Source organism: Gobius niger, assembly GCF_951799975.1.
Source record: "Gobius niger genome assembly, chromosome: 2".
NCBI classification, from domain to species: domain Eukaryota; kingdom Metazoa; phylum Chordata; class Actinopteri; order Gobiiformes; family Gobiidae; genus Gobius; species Gobius niger.
The window spans coordinates 45,199,650-45,223,440 of NC_136853.1; the positions used below are offsets into that span (position 1 = coordinate 45,199,650).

Genomic DNA, 23,791 nt, shown 5'->3' on the forward strand with positions numbered 1-23,791 from the left:
TGTTCCCGGTAATGACCAGCGCTCTGTACATTATCCCTTACATGTGTGGGTTTGGAGTGTACAGTCTGTCCGTCCTGCCTCATGTCACGATAAAATCCTGTTTAAAACATGTTTGTCATCCTGTGCGTTCTTTATCGTGGCCGTGTTTTCAGAAGTTTGATTCCTCTGATCCGAAAGCCGAGGGCATTTCAAACCACAGCGGCTGCGTTGACAAAGCTTTTCCTCCTCTTTTCAGCGTTTTCGTTTCACTTGTGTCTTTATGACGTAGTAGAGGTGAGGTTATGTTGCTCCAAATTAAGATTATCTGTATCATTTATTCCGAATGTCGGCCTCTTGGATCCACTGTCCACTGTCCACTCCACCGCCAAACACAGTCATCACCCACACTTGTGCACGTGTTTCCCATCGACAACACACCGTATTCACCCGCACCAGCCGCGGGATCCGCGTTAGATGTGAATGCAGCTTCAGGAGAAGATTACACAAAAAGGTTGGGCCTATTTGTTACATCTAGGGCTGCAACTAACGATTATTTTGTCATCGATTAATCTATCAAATATTTTTCCGATTAATCGATTAATCGCTTGGCTGTGAATGGTGTCGGAAAATTGGATAAAAAAATAAAAAAATCACATAAAGCTAAAATGGCGCCGCTTGAGGACATGTTGATGGAGGAAACTTAAAGTAAACGTTTGTTGGAGGCTCTTTGTGCTAATTCTGCTTCTGATTGGACGAGACACAGACGGATATTTATGAAATTTACAATATACAAAACACTACAGACCCTTACTATGAAAAACAAAGTAGGTTTTCATCAAAAATACTACATTTTCATGTCAGTTTTGCTCTATTTGCGTCTGTGTGAACCAGAAAACGATTATTTCAATTACTAAAATAGTTGTCGACTATTTCAATGATCGATTAGTCGTTTCAGCCCTAGTTCCATCTACCCCTAAAACCAGTCGCTCTGCAGCTCGGTGTGAGTCGTCCCCCCAAAGGCTTTTCTACATTTTTGCATAAATTTAATGAGTCAAATTTGTCCTGGGGAAAAATATTAAGCCCATCGAGTCACATGCTTTTTCCTTTAGCGCACCAATAAGTGAGTGATGAACATGTTGAATACTGTCTGCAAGCACTAAAGTGGATTTCATGCAAGTATTAAGTATTCAGTTTATTTTCGGGTTGAATTATCTTAAAGGAACAGGCCACCGTTTTTACACACAGATATGTTCTTACCTGAGCTTTGACGAGTTCTTTAGGACCTGTCTGATCTTCACCCGTGCCTTCAGTCACGTAAATTACACAAAATAAAACAATGTGGATTTTCTAAGCGGATAAAAGGGGGCATCCGCGCAGTAAAGTGAAGATTACTGCGCGGATTTCGAACTACTCCTGGTATTATTACGCCTTACAATATAGTTCCCCCTTTTATCTGCTTAGAAAAACCACATTGTTTAATTGTGTGTAATTATACTTTGTAGTGGAACACTTCACGTAACCGTATTTAAATAGGGAAAACGTGGAAGAGCTTGGTAGCTTCTATCTTGACCTGTATTGGAGCTATAGTGGAGAGAGGGAGAGGCTAAATGCTAACGCCGTCTGCGCTGTGTTTACGTGACTGAAGATCAGACAGGTCCTAAAGAACTCGTCAAAGCTCAGGTAAGAACATATCTCAGTATGTAAAAACTATGGCCTATTCCTTTAAGTATTCCTTTTATTTTCGGGTAGAAATATCTTAACTATTAACCGTCCCAATACTAAAGCATCCTCAAAGCGTGAGAAGCTCTGCCATACACTCTCAATACTGAACATTTGAACATTTCTCCAAAACGGCAACTCTAAATCCTTAATCATAGGCTGATCTTCACTGCACTGCACCGAGAGCGGCTCCCGTCTGTGGAGCAGCGGAGTCGGACCCCTGGAGTGTGTGACAGAGGCACCGCAGGAGGTGAGGGTCATGTTCCTCATATAACCTGGACGACACAAAAGGCTGTGAGCTGGTGCCGTCCAGAGTCGCGTCACACGCACATCACTCAGAGCAGAAGGAAACGCGTATCAGCGGACAGGATTACTGCAATACTCTTTATGTAATGAAAACAAAACACCTGCAATTGGCTTGTTGCACGGTGTGGCTATGCTAGCTCCTCTGACCTGAAGGTGTGAGCGCCTGGACTTCCTGTCTGTTTTCTTTTCCTGGAATAATAATCATATTTTCTAAAGGTTATGTTGTGGGCGGTGAAGTCCCGGTAGATGATCATTTATTGTGTTAAAATCATGATGTAACGTGTTCAGAGGAGACGCCTGTGATCATGAAGGATGGATAGTTTGTCTTGAAGCTAAAGGCTAACATGCTATGAAAAATATATATAAAAGGCACTATTTCAAGTTGTGTAATGCATTAACCGCTTAACTCCCACCTGAACCGAGCACATTTTCTCGACGAAAACAATGATGGAAATGTGGCAAAAATGTCACAAAAAATGAAGAAAAATGTGACAAAAAAATGACAATGTGATAAAAAATTTACGAAAAAATGAAAAAAAAAAATATGACAAAAATTTGACAAAATGTGACAAGAAAATGACAAAAATGTGACAAAAAAAACCTACAAAAAAATTACAAAAATTTTATAAAAATTTGACAAACAAATAAAGAAAAAAAAAGTGACAAAAATGATGGGGAAAAAATGTGACGTGAGGAAAAAGATCCTCTCGGTTCAGGCGGGAGGGGTTAAGAGGTTAAATTAGCCTTTAGCTTCAAGACAAACTCCCTGATCCTCACAAACATAAACGTCTCCTCTATGGAAACATCTCTACCAGGAACTCACTGGTCTGAGCTAATCTTAATGGAAATTAATACGAACAGGAAGTACTAGCGCCCACAGCTTGAGCTCAGAGGAACTAGCATAGCCATACCGGGCTTTATTATCAAAAGGGGATTGATTCTTTTATTTTTATGTGAATGGAATTGTACTTACTAATATTAATGTTGATATTATCATCTGTAAATATTGTTGCGGGTGGTTGTAGCGAAAGGGAAAAAAAAAGAAAAAGAATATGGGAGTCATTGTGGCACTGTTAGTAGAAAGTTTTACTGCTGTTCATTATATATGTATTTATGACTGTGTGTATATGTATGTGTGTATGTATGTATATATATATTAGGGCTGCAACTAACGATTATTTTGGTAATCGATTAATCGATTAATCGCTTGGCTGTGAAAGGTGCGTGGAAATTATATTTTATTCAATTTTTTTTTTTTCACTTAAAGCTAAAGTGGCGTTGCTTGAGGACACGTGGATGGAGTAAACTTAAAGTAAGTTGTAGGAGGCTCTTTGTGCTAATTCTGCTTTGATTGGACGAGACAAAGACAGATATTTATGAAATTTACGATGTACAAAACACTGCAGACCAGTGTTAATTTTGACAACATATTTTAATTTAGTTTTAGTCTTAGTCTTTTGACTAAAATGTAAGTTAATTTTAGTCGAGATTTAGTCCAAAAAAAGTTTCAATTTTAGTCTAGTTTTAGTCGACTAAAATTGCAAGTAAATTTAGTCGACTAAATTTAAGACTAATTTAGTGGACTTTGCATTGATAATATTCATTCTAATCATATTTAATGTTGTTCCTCTGCTTCATGGAGCTGCTCCACATGAACAAAGCTCAGAGCTGATCCTTTAACAGAGAATTTACCTGATCTGAGGCTCTTTCAGACGCTCAATACAAGTTTGGATGATTTTAGTCTCTCCTTTACATTTTTATTTAGTCTGATTTTAGTCGACTAAAATATCTGGACATTTTAGTCACAGTTTTAGTCTCATGAGAAACTTTTAATTTAGTTTTAGTCCAATTTTAGTCACAAAAATATCACTTTGACTAAAATTAAGACTAAATATTTTAGTCGACGAAATTAACACTGCTGCAGACCCTAACTTTAAAAAACAAAGTAGGTTTTCATCCAAAATAAATAATTGTCTTGTCTTTTTTGCTCAATTTTAGTCGGTGTTTACTAGAAAACGATTAATCGAATACTGGAATAGTTGACAACTATTTTAGATTAATCGATTAGTTGTTTCAGCCCTAATATATATATATATGTGTTTATGTATGAATGTACGTGTATGTATATATGTGTGTGTGTGTGTCTATATACATGTACACATATCGTTATTGTTCTTGTGTTTTATGTCTGTTGTTTACTTGAGTCCCTTAGTATACATGTCTTCTCTATAGCTTTGTAAAAATGTATGTTGTAAAAAACGGATTGGGTGTGGGGTATTTAGTATTTTTCTCCTTTTCTTTCTCTTTTCTCTGTTGATTTTTCTTATATGTGTATGTATATCCTTTGTAAATGTACTGAATAAAAAAAAAAAAGGGATTGATTCTTACATTTGGATCACGCATCGAAAGAGTTATCCACAGAACAAACAACCCTCCAACTAAACTTATCCTTATCTTTTTTTTGTTTTCCTTTTAAAACGTCACTTAAATAAAAGGAATGAATTACCCATTCCTGTTTAGAGTTGGAAATCTACTTTAGATGCAGCGGCCACTGTGACACTCTTTTTCACGAGTCCCTAAATGGCCCCTGCTCCAGAAACCGGGCTCTCGAGAGGCCGCGCCGAATGAATGCGCGAGGGCCGAGTGCGTCAGCGCATGAGAAACGCGCCTTGCGTGTCGTCTAAAAGGCGGCTTTTGTTACAGGTTTTGGTTTCGCGACCACAGACGCGGCAGCAGCAAAGCAGTTTGTGTATTTAGAGGCAAACAAGCGCTTGTCCCGGCCATAACTTCAAACTCACTGACCCCAAAAGGTTGAATTCATGTGATAACAGCCCATACATTACTGCAATCGATACAGACGGCATCTCGAAGGGGGCGGGGCTTCACCGAGGGGGATTTTTTTTAGAGAAACACAATTTTTCACTCTTTTTAGCCATTTTCTGGTGGAATATGAACTTATTTATCACATAAATAAAGTCAAGTGTAAATCGGGTCCATATGGATATTAATTCACAGCAGATTGTTCAGTAGAAGTGAAAAAACGACAGTTGCAGCTAGTGCTAGCTAACCGTTAGCATTAGCCCGATGCTAACATGTAGCATCATGTTAGCATTCTCTGTTATTCATGTATTTATGGGCTGTTGAACCACTTTGCCCCTCCCCATGTCTTTGTATCTTTATTTAGTAGAAACTATATTCATAATTCAGCGTTTGTTAAAGTAGTTTTTGAATAATTAGAGAAAATATTCATTTTTTCAAAATTATTTCCCCCTCAACTGTTTTCAAACATGACCATATATGGGCGATTCCAGAGACGCCGTCTGTATCTATATTGAGGTGGGAGGCGGCACCAGAATTATATGGTTCAGAATTCGCCATGTACCATAGATACAGACGGCATCTCTGGAATCGCCCATATATGGTCATGTTTGAAAACAGTTAAGGGGGAAAACAATTTTTCTCTAATTATTCAAAAACTACTTTAACAAATGCTGAATTTTGAACATAGTTTCTACTAAATAAAGATACAAAGACATGGGGAGGAGCAAAGCGGTTCAACAGCCCATAAATACATGAATAACAGAGAATGCTAACATGATGCTACATGTTAGCATCGGGCTAATGCTAACGGTTAGCTAGCACTAGCTACAACTGCCGTTTTTTCACTTCCACTGAACAATCTGCTGTGAGAAAATATCCATATGGGCCCGATTTACACTTGACTTTATTTATGTGATAAATAAGTTCATATTCCACCAGAAAATGGCTAAAAAGAGTGAAAAATTGTGTTTCCCAAAGATTCTATTTTCCCCCTCGGCGAAGCCACGCAAGATGCCGTCTGTATCTATTTTATGATTGCTTTGATTTATGATTTACAGAATAAGGATAATATGGCAAGTTGTTGCGTTACAATATTGAGGGAAAACATCCATGAATTTAATCAAAACCCGTTCCTCTCCTTGCCCTCAATCAGAAAAGGCAACATCAAATTCTAGACCAAGAACCACAACAGTTCCCCATATGGATCAATAAGTCTAAATCTGAAGTCAATAATCAACTCTGTCATTCCAAAGAGGCTCTTCTTTGCTGACCAACATCGAAAAACACACACAGCTCATTGTGTGGAGTGGAGCAGGTGGTTAAGTACAGACCTGCTGCTGCCTGTCAACGGAGCCGGGGGTCCACAGGCCGCGCTGCATAGCTGTGGGTTTGTGTAGCAGTGGTTATAAAGTCTGTCGCGCTCTGACAGTTGACGGTGCTATAAGTCGAACACATGTTGCAGAAGAGCGAGGGTTAAAGGCCTGTTCATACAAGCACTGGCAAAAAGAGCCCACAGAACATAGAGGTGTAGTGTAAAGCAGACGCCTCTAGTGCTATGAATGTATAAGAATCTTTTTTTTTTTTTAACATTTTACACTTCAAGGATTTGGTAACTAGAAACAAGGTAGTGTTTTTGAAATGATTTGTAGCCCTGTTTTTTGACTCGCAGTTTAAAGCCATCCCTTCACCCTGGTACAAGTCCCTCCCACTTCTGTTTTCCGGCTGGTAACAGTCCATCCAATCATGGAGGTTTCCACAGTGCAAGAGGAAAACAAACCCTTTATAATGTTCAGTTAGAACTCTTTATCCCACTTGGGTTTGGGTGAACGCCTCCCGTAGGGTTTGGAAAACTTCATTACTGTAAAAGTAAACAAAGAGACAGTGATCTGACAACTTTAGCATTTAACTTCCCTTAGTGAAAGCAGCAGGCATCTCCCATTTGAAAAGTTCGTGGCGTAACACAACTGTAACACAACTGTAACACAAGTGTAACACAAGTGTAACAACCACAAAGAGGCAGAAGTTTGGCCTAGAACGTCTCCTTGCTGAACCACAGTGAGAGACAGATCAGGTGGCCATTTTGATGCTGAAATTAACCAGCAGCCGAGCCAGTCAGCACAGCAGCGTTACAGCAAAAACACTGCAACACAGATGCAACAACAGTGGAACAACCTTGAACAATTCTCCAAAGCCAGAGCGTTCAGGACGAATGTGCTGAAAACACCGCAGTTACGTTATCGTTTACTAGAAGAACCAGAACAAAAGACAATGCTTTTTTCATCTGACGCTAGCTCCAGGTTATGTAAACAAGCCCGTGTCAACCTGCACAACACATTTATACTTAAAATATCAAACAACCCCGTTATACAAGGTTATATTAGGACTATCCTACTGAATTATTACACCCTGCCAAATACTGGGGCTGAGAAAAACAGCTTTGTTAGCTTCCACCGTGCAGTCATAACCGACAGCGATCGTTTTGATGACAAACGTTAAACTACAAAATCACATGTAAAAAGCTGATGAGACCAAACCTAAGGCCGATGTGAGACGCTAATACAGCTGCTATGACATGCAACGAACACAGGACAGAAATAGCCAACTTGGCTGTGCTTGCTAGCAAAATCTTGTTTACACAAAACGCTCATTCACAATGAAACTGCGACAGGCTTCCACAACACACCACCACCCCCAGACAAACGCTTCATATCACACTAATGTCAACATGTACAGGGTTAACAGCGAAACCAGAGTCACTACTGTTTAAAATAAAGGATACAGTTTCACCACATCGGTGTCCATTCGTCTTTTGCCCGGACTTGGAGACGACATTTTTTGCTATTTCCACCGCAGAACACCTGTTAGTAAAACGGAGAGCCTCACACGCGCTAGAAAACCTAGCAATGAGTATTATCCGGAGGTTAACATTGGCGTTGAGAAATGTCGCGGGCCAAGTGTCTTCTCGGTTACAGTCTGTCCTAATGAGGAGCTGGAGCGCTGGTCTTCTGCTGTGGGATGTTCGCTGCCTCTGTCCTGACCATGGTTGTGTGAGGCGAGCTCCGATCACTCCGCGGGCGACGTCATCAACCGGCGACCGCGCGTCATCACAGGAGGCCCGCATTGTAGTCCTGTTCTGATTTGTTTACATCGAAGTCAAAAGCTTTTTCCCCCACAAAGAAGTGAAATAAAGTATTCATGAGCTAAATAATCAGGTCTGAAGCGGTGACAGAAAGTAATGTGAAGTTTGACAAGTGTGTGAGGCTTGACATTCATCATAATGAGCAACTCGACCTTTTTTCTATGTGAATATTTTCAGACCAGTTACTGTATCAGCTGTGAATGATCCCAACAAGAAAATACACAGAGGCAATTCCAAACTATTTTAAACATTTATAAGTATTAAATGAAACATACCAGCAGTAATGCAATATTTACTTTTATTCTGGAAAACCTAGAAAGATAAAATCACATTATAAATGACTGCATATGTATATCACAGGAAGGCATGAAAGAAAAAGGGCTATCCAGATTCCAGTGTGAAACATAGAAAGGTATGGCACATGGTTTCTGTCGGCCTGTAAACAATCTTTAGGTTAAAATCACGTTTGTTCAGTGGATAACAAATCAACACGACTTTTCTACATGTACACATTCTCAAAGTCTGCCTAGTACAGACTTTTACCTAAAAAACTCTAACAACGCACACAGACCAGTACATGTTCGCGGTCCGTCGTCTATACTTTTGTGTATTTATCACAATCATATGAAACTATGAAAGCACATTTAAAAGACACCTTTTGGTTTTAATAAACCATAACATGCGGTTACATTTGCCCAAACATACTGTAGTCAAATACCCACACCCATGTTTAAATCTAAATGGGACTCCTTCACATTAAGAACTTTCCATCAAAACACTGACAAAGCCCATGGTTTGTGAAGTTTAATGTTTTTTTATAAGAGTGACAGTCAAATCAAGATTGACAGATTCAATTCTAGAATTCACTGCCGGAAACCACCTACTGGGACAGAGACGTTACAGGGACGTTACCTGCCACTGCTGAAATATAGCAAATACTCTTTTAGACTTGTCACGTGCCTGAAAAACACAAACACACAAGAACAACATTATGAAGAGGACACATTTCAGGAGACAAAAAAAGTCTGGCTGAAGTAAGGCTGAGTCATCTGTCCAATTATGATTGTTCTGACGGGTATTATAATGGCCCACCTTCAAACCTCCTCACTCTGGTTTCAGAAGTTAAAAGGAATAGGCCACCGTTTTTACATACTGAGATATGTTCTTACCTAACCTTAGTCGAGTTAATACATACCCGTCTGGTCTTTGTCCGTGCGCTCTGTCACGCAAACGGAGCACATACGCAGCCTCTCCCACATGTCATATAGCTCCAAAAAAGCTCACGATAGAAGCAACAAGACTCCTAACTCCTAAACACTTCCCCCGCTCACTTCCGTCAATAACCTTCAGGAGTTACTGCGCGGACATTGTGCTCCTGTATCATTACGCCTCACAATATAGTCCCCCTTTTTATCTGCTTATAAAATCGACATGCTACATTTCTGTGTAAATATACTTCGCATGAAAACACTTCACGTAACTTTATTCAAATAGGGAACACGTGGAAGAGCTTGGTAGCTTCTATCGTGAGCTTTTTTGGAGCTATGTGACATGTGGGAGAGGCTGCGTATGTGTGAGCGCACGGACAAAGACCAGACGGGGATATATTAACTCGGCTAAAGTGAGGTAAGAACATATCTCAGTAAGTAAAAACGGTGGCCTATTCCGTTAAAAGAAGTCTAAACTATGGGGGATGTTTAGGCAGTTTTTAAGTTAAGTTATACTGTATTAATCTCTGTAGAGAAATTAGTTCTCTGCATTTGACCCATCCTCAGTGTCGCATGGGGCGAACTGTAGGAGCAGTGAGCACCGGCGCTCGGGGACCCATCTCCATGATGTGGAGCCAGGCTGGTGGTCAGAAACACCTGGCTGGAGGATAAACCTATTGCACATGTTTTTATAACCTACCACTAACCTACGCCGACATGGGGAGAACATGCAAACTCCACACAGAAAGGCCCGTCCAGGTGGGAATCGAACCCGGGACCTTTGAGCTGTGAGGCACGAGCACTAACCGCTGCGCCACCGTGCCTTTATACACAATAAAGACCGATTTTGGTGTTTTCAGAGCACATTATAGCATAGTAGTTAAGTAATTGAGTCAATTAACCAATTGCCACAGTAATTGTGATTAATGAGCGCCCCTAAAATACAGAGACAGAATATCTAGTTGTAAAAGTAGAAAAGGTTAAACCAGTTAACACTTTGAGACAGAAGTTAGTCCATCCTAAAGACAAGACCAAAACCCTGTCCAGTTGATGATTTAACCTTTGCTACTATGGAAACTCCCTGGATGAATGAGAGCCTTCACTAACATCTAGTTGTAATCTGATAAAAGACTCAGCCCAACAGATTTAAACTGTGACATCAGGTGAACGTAGAACTCGGTGAGTTACCTGTGCCGGGCTGCCTACGGCTGTGTTTCCATTTTTCTTCATGGGGATGAGGAGATTCAGAGCGGCTTTCCAGCCCTGCTGATACGCCGAGCCACAGTCCAAAAAGGGAGCGGACCCGGGGCCTCGAATCTCTTTTCCCATCGCGAGCCAGGGACACCAGTCTCTGTGCTGGGCCAGAGGGTCGAACGCAGTCTTTTGCAGAAGGTCATCCTGAAGATACACGTCACGCAAAATGTTATCAGAACACATTAATAAAACGGAGTGGCGTTCTTATTAAATAAACTGAACTGTGCAAATACACAAGACAAAAACACAAATAGAAAACCAATATTATTAATGTAGGGCAGGAACCAGTGCCACATTATGAGCCGACCATTTATGAAGATTCTGCATACAACATACCAGTGTTCATTTCGTCGACTAAAATATTTAGTCTTAATTTTAGTCAGTGATATTTTTGTCGACTAAAATTGGACTAAAACTAAATTAAAAGTTCCTCATGAGACTAAAACTGTGACTAAAATGTTCAGATATTTGAGTCGACTAAAATAAGACTAAATAAAAATGAAAAGGAGAGACTAAAATCATCCAAACTTGTATTGAGCGTCTGAAAGAGCCTCAGATCATGTAAATTCTCTGCTAAAGGATCAGCTCTGAGCTTTGTTCATGTGGAGCAGCTCCATGAAGCAGAGGAACAACATTAAATATGATTATAATCAATATTATCAATGCAAATTCGTCTTAAATTTAGTCGACTAACTTTACTTCCAATTTTAGTCGACTAAAACTAGACTAAAATTGAGACGATTTGTTTGACTAAATCTCGACTAAAATTAAATTCCATTTTAGTCAAAAGACTAAGACTAAAACTAAATTAAAATATGTTAATAATTTATCATACTGGAGTCGTCATGGCCTGGCCCCAACTGGCCAATATGGCTGCAACTATTTTAGTCAACTGGACAAGCTCCCCGTCGACAAATTAGTCAATTCGGTTTTAGTCCACAACAATTTTCATTGCTTGACTAGATGCACATAACACCAGAGGAGACACATGTGGAAGATTGAAAACAAAAGTATAACATCAGGCGCAGCTGTACTTGGACCGGCTGCGTCTTTCTCAGCTTCATTCAGGCTTTTTCCGGGGCAAGATTGAAAACTGGTCTCAAGTTTGTACACAGATTTAATGTTGTAGACTTTTGCTTATAATTTCAGAACCATTAGAGATAGTTAGAGAGCCTTACCGTTTTTTTGTTTGTTTTTGAATGTGAACACACACTGACACATAGCCTAGTAAACTACACCTACTTCTTTTCTGGAAACACACAGTAAACAAGTGGCTGAATGGCGGCTGAGACCGAACCAATCACGACGGTCACAGATAACTGAGAAGGTTACGTCGCTCGCTGCGCCGCTATAATGTAGTTCAATCAACAGTGACACGTGCAGAAGTTATTAGCCAAAACTAAACATGGATGAAGTCGAGGATTTTGCCTCCGCATTCTCGTTTATATTTTGTGAATTGGACTACAGCTGTGGTCACGTCCCCTAATGGCTGATTGGTTTATTTCACTGACAATCTGTGCGCGTTAGGCCCGCCCCTTCAAACTGCTCCAATTGAGCCATTAAAAACATTTTCCCCGAAATATGCGATTGGCCCATCAAAATCCCCAATAATCAGAAAAACCCATATCGGTGAACCTCTGTATATATTTCAATGATTTAAACCTTTTCTATAATTATAAATGTTAAACTATAGGCTATTTGAGAGAAAAACAATACATCAAATTACATTACTTAAACTGGGTTATCGGCCATGCCCTTCATATCGATATTAGTATCGGACCACACAAATCCTCATCGGTCCAGCCCTAATTTGGATTACATGGATTGGATTACACATAAATACGCCGTTTACCAGTTCTTTTCTGTATTAATAGTAGTTACAGTCCCTGTGATTTTATGTTTTATGAGTAGTTTGGGTCTCAGAAGTTGTAGTTTTGCCAGCACCATGACACGCACCCTTTTCGTCGACCCAGGATTGTTCATCTTGGGGGCAGCGTTAGAATCTGCCTTTTGGAAATGCTTCATTACATTTTAAGGTTCAAGTTAGGGAAAAACCCAACTGAGGAGTATTGGTCGAGATTATTTATGTTTATGAAAAAGCACAAAATATACCAATATATCCACCAGATAATTATAGATTACAAAATGCTGTAACATAACAATCTTGAATAAGTGAGGTTTAAGAACATTTATTTGAGTACCTCTGCATGCGTTTTATAATTTCAAATAATGCCTATGTAAGGTCCACACACTGACGCAAAGATGGTGAGAAGTTTGCCTGGGGCTCCCTTTGTAGGAAGCAGCAGGAATGAGTAGTTTGAAATGAAGCAGATGTGGTTAGCAGCCATGATGAACACACTTCGAGTGAAAGAAGGAGCAATCCAGGTATGTTGGAGGTTAAAGGAACAGGCCACCGTTTTTCCATACTGAGATATGTTCTTACCTTAGCTTTGACGAGTTCTTTAGGACCTGTCTGATCTTCCCCCGTGCCTTCAGTCACGTAAACACAGCGCAGACGGCGTTAGCATTTAGCCTCTCCCTCTCTCCTCTATAGCTCCAAAACAGGTCAAGATAGAAGCTACCAAGCTCTTCCACGTTTTCCCTATTTAAATATGGTTTACGTGAAGTGTTCCACTACAAAGTTTCTATCTTGACCTGTTTTGGAGCTATAGAGGAGAGAGGGAGAGGCTAAATGCTAACGCCGTCTGCGCTGTGTTTACGTGACTGAAGGCACGGGGGAAGATCAGACAGGTCCTAAAGAACTCGTCAAAGCTCAGGTAAGAACATATCTCAGTGTGTAAAAACGGTGGCCTATTCCTTTAAAAATGCCCCTTTCCCCTTTGATAAATACCTGAACTAATAAAATTATTAATAAATTCAAATCCAATTAGTCATTGCAGCCCCTTATCTGACATCCAGTGTAAAAAATACATTTGAATTACAGTGTGTTGCATATAGTGAAATAGCTATAATTCTTGAGTGTTTTGTTTTGCTCTTACAGGACCAGCTGATGACAGGCACAAGCGCTTGGCTGTGGGCTGTGTACCGGAGCCGTCCCCCTGTCCTTTAGTGCGGGTCGCCGGTCTCTTTCCTCTGGGACTCGGCAGGTCTTCGGTGGGACTGGTGGAATCTCTACTTTTGGCTCTCAAAGCTTGAGGGGAGAAAATTGTGCCCTCACCCTGGAAAACAGAAAAATAACTAGTTAAAGGGTTTGGGTTATTTAATCCATCCATCACGCTGTCTCTCCAGATCATGATCCATGACCCAGGATATTGCTCAGGACTCAAAGGTCTTGGTAACACATTGTCACGTGCGGTGAATGGTGATAAATAATAATACTGAAAATAATCCTGATCGTAAACACTAAGGGATCACACTCTTAGATGGTGCTTTTCTAAATAAGGGCTGTGACCTAATCGATAAGAAAAACAGATTGTTTTGGGGGGAGTCACCCGGCTCTACCGCGCCCTGAGAGTTCACACTGTCGGCCCGTCTCTCAGCTTTTATTCTCTCCCTCTACAGTGGCAATGACAGATGATTCACTACAAAGTGCTGAAGTCCAGGGGAAAGACGCTGTGTAGACTGTGGTGTAGACAAAGTGAGCATTTTACACTCAGATACTGGAGCTGCACAGTCACAGACGCCCCGGCCCACACGCTGTTCACTCAACACAACCTTGTCCTTTAGATTTTTCACTTACTTGTTATTTTAAATAAATCGCAACACAGTTGTATTGTATTGGCTGCGTGTGTGATTGTTCTTTTTTTTTTATATATATATATAAATTAACAATGAACCTCAAAATGTTTTTTAAGCTATCATTAGGCGATGGACAAATACTATATATCCATGTTTGTTTGTTTTAAAGAGGGGGTATTCTGCTTTTTTCAGTCCCATAGCACCAGTCTATATCACACTACAATGATGACAAACCTTCTGTTGGTCTGTAAATGCAGTAAATTAGAATAACTGCCTTGTATAAAATGTCTCTCTCAAAATGGCTGTAGTGAATGTCTTGAAATAGGCCTCTGTCTCTTTAAGAACCTCTGAGCCTTTAGACACGCCCCCTCCACACGCTGTCTGTGGCATCAGTGGGGAGGGGGTTCTGCTGAGGAGCAGTGGTTGGTTACTCGGCTGGTGACGAAAGCTCGGAGGCGTCTCCAGGAGGTGGGGGCGTTCCTAGGAGGACTCAGGCAAACCTATCCCTAAAATGGCCGCCATCTAATCAGAGTTTTTACAGATTACTCAAAAATACGTGAATGTGCCAAGGCAACACTTCAGGCATGTTTTTAATGAGGGAGTGACAGAATAACATGATGGAAAGCTTGAAAAAGTCCATTGTGCATAATACCCCCCCTTTAAACATTTGTTGTCTTAAATGTACAAGGACTACGGATGGAAAGTAGCCTATGGCTAAATCTGGCACATTTACACAAAGTTGCTGTGCTGAGTGTTCATTAATGTGCACTGTCCTCTTCAAATAAACATGTTGCATCGCTGTCTAATGAGCCAAAGACAAATTTCCCACAAGGGACAATAAAGTTTAATCTAATCTAAATAACGCCGGGGAGGACCGCCCAACACCCCGCTAAGGGTCATGCTGGTGTGGCCAGAGTGCAGGTCGCTCACAGTGGCCCAAAGGAATGCTCAGGTGTGCTCGCTCAGACACAGTGAACATTGGCCATGGGGGAAAACATGGAAAATCTGTAGAGTTTAAGAATCAAACCCAGGATCTACTTTCTGTGGGGGAGTCGTGTTAATCAAAGGACTTACCTGGTCCGATCGAGTCGAGTCTTGGCTCCTCAGCTTCATTCGGCAGGGAGACGCGGTGTTGGGGGAAACTGTGTAGTCCCCTTGGTCTTCTTGTGCGGCCCCTGGGGCAGATGTGCAAACAGGCTGCGATACATTTTCCCAGTTGATGCAGGACGACTCCTCCATTTGGTGAAAATTCCACAGCCCGACTTTTCGTTTACAAAATGAACAGGTGAGGATGGGCAGGCTCATGGCTCGCAGTGCTGGGCTACGGGAGGGAGAAGAAGTTCTTAATTATTTTCAGGTCAGTTTTCAATCTAACGGGGCAAACTCGGTCTTTTGCAATTCAACCTTTTTGGTTTAATGGTTCTGGAGTGGGAGAGTTCATAAGGCACACAGGGCTGCAGACAGAGCACTACTAACTTGGTCGTGCACAAACCAAATGATTTAATGGATGCTACTTGATTTTCCTTGAAGGCACCAGGGCAGCAACCCTGATCCTCATCACACAGAACCCTCACCAGGCAGCTTACAATACCTGACATAAGTGAGAACACCCCGTACATTTCTGCACAGATTTGATTACAACTTTTCATTAGACAACGCCGGAGGGACTCTGTGCGTAATTTGTTTAAATATATAAACTCACTGTCCCCTTAAAGCAGGGGTCACCAACCTTATTTCAGCCGAGGGCTACTTCAAGAGCATCGAGTTGTTTGAGAGCTACCAGTTAAAAACAAATCCTAAAAACTTAAACATACACTTTTTACTTATAGGATATTAACCCCATATTATATCAATAGCTTTATTTTAAACTCGTACTGAGTCACAAGAACATAAATAATTGTATTTTTAAGAATCAGATTCAGGAAAATTAAGTGTTTTACACCTTTTAAAAAGTCTCAAGGGCTACTGGGCATGTCCCAAAGGGCCCCACGTTGGTTAGAGATGCGCGGGTCGGCTTTTTTTCTGACCCGCACCAACCCGACCCGCTGTAATTTAAACCCGACCCGGAGAAAAGCCTCTCAGTTTGCCGACCCGACCCGCGCACATTAAAAAACTGCTGCATGAGTCTCGCTGCAGCTGGATGTCACTCAAACGCGAGCGCAGCACGTGACGCCGAGTTTACAGGAGAATTAGCACTTGATGCTTTGTTTTGCTGCTGCTCCGCTGAGGAACCTTTGAAATCACGAATGGACTTATCAGGAAACGAGAAGCAGAAACTATCATGAGGCTTTACTTCCACCACGTCATGGACGAGTCTTTCTGTCAAAGTAAACGGAGTTTGGACTAAAGTGGAGCAGCTTCACCTGACGCTCAGAAGTTTCCCTCCTCAGGTCAGTAAGATGCTGTGTCTATGATTTTAGTTTCACCTTGCTTCTTGTCGATGCATTACTTTCATCACATGTGCGTGTCATTATGTGCTCGGCTATTGTGACGCTTTTGTAGCCGTGATCAAAGTCATACAGAAGCGATCGTCCAGGTGACTCTAAACATAACATGCTCTGGCACGTTTACCCCTGAAACTAAACATTCAACTAAACACAGTCGACTTTTGTGGCATTTATGGATAAGAATACACTGTATGTAGTAAGCCAACAATATAAGAAAAAAACAAAAAAGGGCGCTTTGTGACCCGACCCACCCGCACCTGAAGTTTGCCGTAATTTTGAGGTACCCGACCCGACCGAACCCGCGGGTTTCGGTTCGACCCGCGCATCTCTAACGTTGGTGACCCCTGCCTTAAAGGAACAGGCCACCGTTTTTACATACCGAGATATGTTCTCACCTGAGCTTAGACGAGTTTGATGTGTACCCGTCTGGTCTTTGTGCGTGCGCTCAGTCACGGTAAACGACCAAAGATGTTGTTAGCATTTGGTCTCTGCCAACATATTCCTATAGCTCCAAACAGGGGTGAAGTAAGAAGCGTCCAAGCTCTTCCACAAGCACAAAGACCAGACAGATACGGATCAACTCATCCAAGCTCAGGCAAGAACATATCTCAGTATGAAAAAACAGTGGCCTGTTCATTTAAAGAGGTGGTATTCTTTTTTTAAGTCACATAGCACCAGTCTATATCACACTACAATGATAACAAACCTCCTGTTGGTCTGTAAATGCAGTAAATTAGAATAACTGCCTTGTATAAAATGTCTCTCTCAAAATGGCTGTAGTGAATGTCTTGAAATAGGCCTCTGTCTCTTTCAGAACCTCTGAGCCTTTCGGACACGCCCCCTCCACACGCTGTCTGTGGCATCAGTGGGGAGGGGGTTCTGCTGAGGAGCAGTGGTTGGTTACTCGGCTGGTGACAAAAGCTCGGAGGCGTCTCCAGGAGGTGGGGGCGTTCCTAGGAGGACTCAGGCAAACCTATCCCTAAAATGGCCGCCATCAGAGTTTTTACAGATTACTCAAAAATACGTGAATGTGCCAAGGCAACACTTCAGGCATGTTTTTAATGAGGGAGTGACAGAATAACATGATGTAAAGCTTGAAAAAGTCCATTCAGCATAATACCCCCCCTTTACCAAAACCTGAGATACAGCCTTTAATGGCAAAACTGCTGGTAACAAAAGTCCATACACCCAACCATAAATTAATAATAAAATGATAAAAAACACATTGTTGTATTCCTTACCTGGCGCTCCAGCCACACAGAGCCACAATACACGCTGCCACCTGGATCGCCAAGGGTTCAGAACACACATCTCCCCCCTTCCTTTTCTGTTCTTCTTCAATTAACTGCAATATAACACTGACCACATCTTCCGTCAAGCACTACAAGAGAGGCATCAGGTTTGGTTATTACGCATCAGACAAAACACACCTCCTGAGGATAGAGCAAGACATTGTGCAACATACCATGGATTTCAACTGTTCGGTCTTCAGAGCGGGGAGCTGATGTGCGAGGCGGCATGTGCTCTGAAAACGCTCTAGGAAGGAGGAGAGAAGCGCCGACGGCTCACAGGCGGGGACGACCCAAATCCGCTCTAACACGAGACAAACCGTTCTTAAAGAGATCAAACTGTTATAACATCGTGAGTAAGAAAGTTGCAATACCAGGGCAGGGGAAGTCCGGCCAAGAGCAAAACTTTTCATGTTGCGTTTGCAGCTGTTTGGATATTTCTGCGATGCGTGATTCATCTGTGAGAAGAAAGAAAGAAAGACAGTAAAATGAAGTAACCGGTGATGGCGTTGTGTTGTTTTTTTGTTGTATTTTCGTACATTTTTCAAAGTCTAGGGTTGGCTGTACTGTCGCGCAGAGGAACGCCTGGCAGCTGGAGCATTTGAGCATGTCGGGGCCAACGTTGATCCATCCATATCGGGCGCAAATCAACGGGGACAAGGAGCGAGGTTTCCCGGCCCATTTCAGGCAGTGACCGGCTAAGGAAAGTCTCAAGTGTTTGCGAGGTAATTCACTGGTGACATTGTGGTTTTGTTGGTGTTAATTGTTGCGCCCCTTGTAAAGGATTTCACCACCTGGAGTCGCCTGAACCACCTGCAGCTGAACACCTACAAGACAAAGGAGATGGTCCTGGACTTTTAAGGTGCCGCCCATCTCCTCAGTCTGTGACCATGAACAGGGGCCGGACTGGGACTGAAAAACAGCCCTAGACTCTGAGCAGCTTGGCCCAAATTAGCGTAATTGTGACTTCCACAAATACATATTTTAACCTCTGACCCCCCGCCTTAACATTAACGAGTGCATTTTCCCCAGTTCGGCTTTTTATTATTATTTTTTGGATCGGCATCATCAGCAAAAAGAGCGGGAAAGGCGGTCGTAGAAACAGAAGTAAAATCATTCATATAAATAATAAATAATAGCGGCCCCAAAACTGAACCTTGTGGTGCACCATACTCCATTCCTTTTAGATTCATGTTTTTTTTTAATACTGGGCTTCACCCAAATCTAAAAGCTTCTCGACTGAAGAGCAACAATGTAACGCCTCATTTGAAAGCTAAGACCCACAAAAGTGATGGAAACTTCTCGTCACGTCGCCACATTTGTGTCATATTTTTTCTATCATTTTTTGTCCGTGTTTTTCTCACGTTTTCATCCTCTTTTTCTCGCTCTTTTGATGCTTTTCTTTTTAGCTTTTAGATTTGGGTAAAGCTCGGTTGAGGCGGGACCGGTGGCCCCTCTGTGCTCTTCCAGAACGGACATATGGCCAGTCCGCCCCTGACCATGAATGGCGAGGAGATTGAGGCTGTGACCTCCTATAAATATCTTGGGCTGCAGGTGGATGAGGAGCCTCTTAACCTCTTAACTCCCGCCTGAACCGAGAGCATTTTCTCCAGTTCAGCTTTACCCAAATCCTGTAGGCCAGTGTAACGCCTCACTTGAAAGACCTACAAAACTCATCTAAATGGATCTTTTTCCTCACGTCATCAGATTTTTTTTCCCATCATTTTTTGGGGGGTTTTCAACTCATTTTTGTAAATTTTTTGTCAAATAGTACATTTTTTTGTCACTTTTTGTCACATTTGTCCTTTTGTTGTCAAATTTTTGTACATTTTTTGTCACAGTTTTGCCACTTTATCATCTTTTCATCATTTTTTTGGGGTCAATTTTTCATCATTTTTTTGGGGGGGGGGGAAATTGCCAATTTTTTTTTAATTTGTGACATTTTTGCCACTTTTTCATCATTTTTTGTAAATTTTTCGTCATTTTTTTGTCACTTTTAGGGCTGCAACTAACAATTATTTGTAATCGATTATTTTTACGATTAATCGATTGGCTGTGAATGGTGTAGGAAATTATTATTTTTTCTATTTTTTTTTATCACATTATAGCTTAAATGGCGCTGCTTGAGGATGTGTTGATGGAGTAAACTAAAGGGAAATGTTTTTTGAAGGCTCTATTCATGAAATTTACAATGTACAAAACACTACAGACCCTAAATATACAATCAAAGTAGGTTTTCATCAAAAATACTACATTTTTAAAGTAATTTTTGCTCCATTTTAGCCTGTGTGAACCAGAAAACGATTAATCGATCACTAAAATAGTTGTCGACTATTTCAATAATCGATTAGTCGTTTCAGCCCTAGTCACTTTGTCATTTTTGTAAAATTTTTGTCAGTTTTTTCTCAGTTTTTTGTCACATCATCTTCATTGTTTTCGTCTCAGTTCTGTCGCTATTTTCTCACCTTTTTTCCAGAAGCTTTTGGACTGGGGTAAAGCCAAACTGGAGAAAATGTGCTCAGTTCAGGTGGGAGTTAAGGGGTTAAGATCTGTAAGAAAGTGCTTCCACTGTTCTACCAGGCAGTCGTGTCCAGTGCTCTTTTCTATGGTGTTGTGTGTTGTGGGGGAAACATCAGACAGAGGGACACTCAGAGACTCAGAAAGGCCTCCTCTGTGATTGGGGCCGATCAGGACTCTGTAGTGTCAGTCTCGGAGAAGAGAACCCTGGAGAAGCTGCTCTCTGTGATGGACGACAGAGACCACCCCCTGAGCTGGAGGATATATTTATTCTCTGCACTGTCCTAGTTATTTTAAATCTGATGTTTGTATGTGTGACTTGACGCGTGTGCAGCGGATGAACTGAATTTCCCTCGGGATTAATAAAGCACATCGTATCGTAAATGTGTGGGGGAAGCAAGTTTTGAGTTGGTGCATAAAGGATATTGAATAGGACTCCACTCTCGAGAAAAAGGCTTCTTTGTTCATAGCTTCGCACGGTGTTTGGCTGCTCTCGACCTTAGACTCTTCCTGTGGCCTGGATGAGATAAACAAAGCAAGAATTACACAAGTGAAAGACGACATTTTACAGGAGAGAAACACACGTCGAGATAAAAGTGCAGTTGGATGAACAGGTTTCCAGTCTGCATAGGTTTCTTTGAGGTAGGGGAGAGCGGGAGAGGGTTGGGTCACATAAGCCATTTCTGAGCTTTCTGAGCTTACATGCTCGCTCTCCATGACAATGAGTATGTGCCATTGTGACATTTTAGTCATAGTTTTAGTCTCATGAGAAAGTTTTAATTTAGTTTTAATCCTATTTTAGTCAGCAAAAATATCACTTTGACTAAAATGAAGACTAAATATTTTAGTCGACGAAATTAACACTGCTCCCTTGAACAAGAATCGGAAATCTCAAAGGGATTGTTCCGGTGAATAAAACAGAATTAAAATGATAAAATTAAGATTTGCCCGTCAGAAATGAGGGTGAAACTCAGAGACTCAAGCACCTTTTTATATCCTCTTCCCGCTCGCCAGAACCAAGTGCATTTTCTTTACCCAAATCTAAAAGCTTTTGGACTAGGCCATAGCGGAGCGCATTTTCACCTAAATCCAAAGTTTACTTTTTACAGCGATAGGCCAGGCCAGCCTCATTTGAAAGCTGAGAACTGATCGTGACTTTCTTACCGCGTTGCTGCCGCGTTTTTTCATTTAGCCTCCTCTCCTCTATAGCTCCAAACGAGGTCAAGATAGAAGCTACCAAGCTCTTCCATGTTTTCCCTATTTACATATGGTTACGTGAAGTGTTACATGACAAAAGTATACAAAAAATTAAACAATGTGGATTTTCTAAGCGGATAAAAGGGGGGACTACATTGTAAGGCATAATAATACCAGGAGTAGTTCAGCGTCAAAATAAAGTGAAGATTACTGCGCGGATTTCGAACTACTCCTGGTATTATTACGCCTTACAATATAGTCCCCCCTTTTATCCGCTTAGAAAATCCACATTGTTTAATTTTGTGTAATTATACTTTGTAGTGGAACACTTCACGTAACCATATTTAAAAGGCACACTGCGTAACATTTTGGACTATACTGTTGCCATCAGTACAAAACATGCTCCTAATGACCAGCTGAACACAGAAAATGCTATTTCTTCAGTCAGAAATCAAAGAATGGATTTGGATGGGAACCGAACCTGTTTAAATCTCAAATTCGGCTGACTTTAGTCGACATCTCCATGGAAACGAGCTGGAGACGCACCCACTCCCGGTAAAGTTATGTCATGTCTTAGGAGAGCTGAGCCGCTCACAGCAAAATCACATGTTTGTTTGAGGTCTTTTTCAATGCTGAAAATATCTGTCATAAAAGAAAAGATTGTATTTCAATTTTATTTTTTGGGTAAAATTCTACACGGTGTAGCTTTAAACAGGGGAAACGTGGAAGAGCTTGGTAGCTTCTATCTTGACCTGTTTTGGAGCTATAGAGGAGAGAGGGAGAGGCTAAATGCTAACGCCGTCTGTGCTGTGTTTACGTGACTGAGGACACGCGTGAAGACCAGACAGGTCCTAAAGAACTCGTCTAAGCTCAGGTAAGAACATATCTCAGTATGTAAAAACCGTGGCCTGTTCCTTTAACAGGCCTGATGTCTCTGATTTGTGTAAAGTTAATTCTCAAAATCACCTTGTGGGCCAAAGCTTCTATGCTGGAGGGCCAGATCTGGCCCCCGGGCCTGACGTTGCCAACCCCTGATCTACAATGGTAATGGCTTATTTGAAAGCTAAGACCTATAAAAGTGATCGTAACTTTTTGGTCTGGTCGTTGCTGCGTTTGGGCCACATTTTTGTCATGCTTTAGTCTCTTTTTTGTTGCATTTTCATCCTCGTTTTTTCGTCTTTATTTTAGCACTTTTTTCAAAACTCTTTTACATTTGGGTAAAGCCAAACTGGAGAAAATGTGCGCGGTTCCGGTGGGGGTTAAGAGGTTAAAAGCAGTAACGTCTGCACATGTGTCGTTGTAAACTGTAATGTAAAACACATTAAGCTACTTCAAAAACAAAACAATAAAACGATGTAGATAATTCTCAGGCATCCGGGTCATCAAATCAATCTTCTACAATGAAAACAAGTGAAGTCGTTTAGTTTTAATGTTATCAGATAAAGCAGACAATGTGTGAAAGTAAATAAATGGTGCTCAAATTACTATGTTGAAAAGAGAACAAAATCACTGTATTTCGTATTAACATTTGCAAACATTCTGTCCACCTGAGGAGTGATTAATGTCGTCTTTCACATTTCGTACATTCTGATCTGGTTTTGTAATGAGCTGCGTGGTGCCGAGACGCCAAGTAAGGATGCAAACTGCACACAAGGATTTAAAGCGGAATATAAAAACACATTTATCGTCACCTGCAGGTCGTGTTTTCCGTCGATGAGACCCCTTCATTTAGAAGTTCACGCACTTTCTCCGGAGAAGCGAGAGAAGACTTGTGAAGATTGGAGTTGCCGAGGCGCTCGACACGGTTGCCTCCGAGAGCCGCCATGTTCAGCCAAAATGTGCCCCTCCACAAGATGCCCCGCGGAAACTGGTCCCGAGATAAGTGGTTCCGCTTGGAGGGAAACCTAAGAAAATAAACTATAAAAAATGAAATGAAATGAAACAAAACAAAACAAAACAAAACAAAACAAAACAAAACAAAATAAATTAAAACAAAATAAAACAAAATAAAATAAAATAAAATAAAATAAAATAAAATAAAATAAAATAAAATAAAATAAAATAAAATAAAATAAAACCAAATAAAATAAAATAAAATAAAATAAAATAAAATAAAATAAAACGAAACGAAACGAAACAAAATAAAACAAAACAAAACAAAATAAAATAAAATAAAACAAAACAAAACAAAATAAAACGAAACGAAACAAAATAAAA

The 23,791-nt window shown here is 41.0% G+C and overlaps 2 protein-coding genes across 2 annotated transcripts in view; both read right to left on the minus strand.

The window, feature by feature from the left end:
* Window positions 1-7,872, minus strand: part of ube2h (ubiquitin-conjugating enzyme E2H) — a 57,630-nt gene extending 49,758 nt beyond the window's left edge. Inside the window, exon 1 of the mRNA XM_079552544.1 lies at window positions 7,604-7,872. Coding sequence (XP_079408670.1) covers window positions 7,604-7,656 — 53 coding nt within the window. The 5' untranslated portion in view covers window positions 7,657-7,872. The remainder of the gene's footprint in view (window positions 1-7,603) is intronic.
* Window positions 7,873-8,269: 397 nt separating this feature from the next.
* On the minus strand, window positions 8,270-23,418 carry zc3hc1 (zinc finger, C3HC-type containing 1). The gene is made up of 10 exons (XM_079551779.1): window positions 23,266-23,418; window positions 20,804-20,894; window positions 18,400-18,550; window positions 18,235-18,318; window positions 18,037-18,164; window positions 17,813-17,952; window positions 15,199-15,445; window positions 13,425-13,604; window positions 10,360-10,569; window positions 8,270-8,923 (listed from the first exon to the last, which is right to left on the minus strand). The coding sequence occupies exons 1-10, from the start codon at window positions 23,397-23,399 to the stop codon at window positions 8,861-8,863; spliced, it is 1,428 nt and encodes a 475-aa protein (XP_079407905.1). The 5' UTR covers window positions 23,400-23,418; the 3' UTR covers window positions 8,270-8,860.
* Window positions 23,419-23,791: the final 373 nt, after the last annotated feature.

What these genes read in the sequence shown, in the direction of transcription:
- zc3hc1 (XM_079551779.1), bottom strand. Translation starts at nt 23,399, where the DNA reads ATGGCGGCTCTCGGAGGCAACCGTGTCGAGCGCCTCGGCAACTCCAAT. An exon ending in AACCCTAGACTTTGAAAAAT is followed by an intron (nt 18,319 to 18,399) that starts GTACGAAAATAC and finishes TTCTTCTCACAG; the next exon opens with ATGAATCACGCATCGCAGAA. An exon ending in GCCTGTCATCAGCTGGTCCT is followed by an intron (nt 10,570 to 13,424) that starts GTAAGAGCAAAA and finishes GTGTATCTTCAG; the next exon opens with GATGACCTTCTGCAAAAGAC.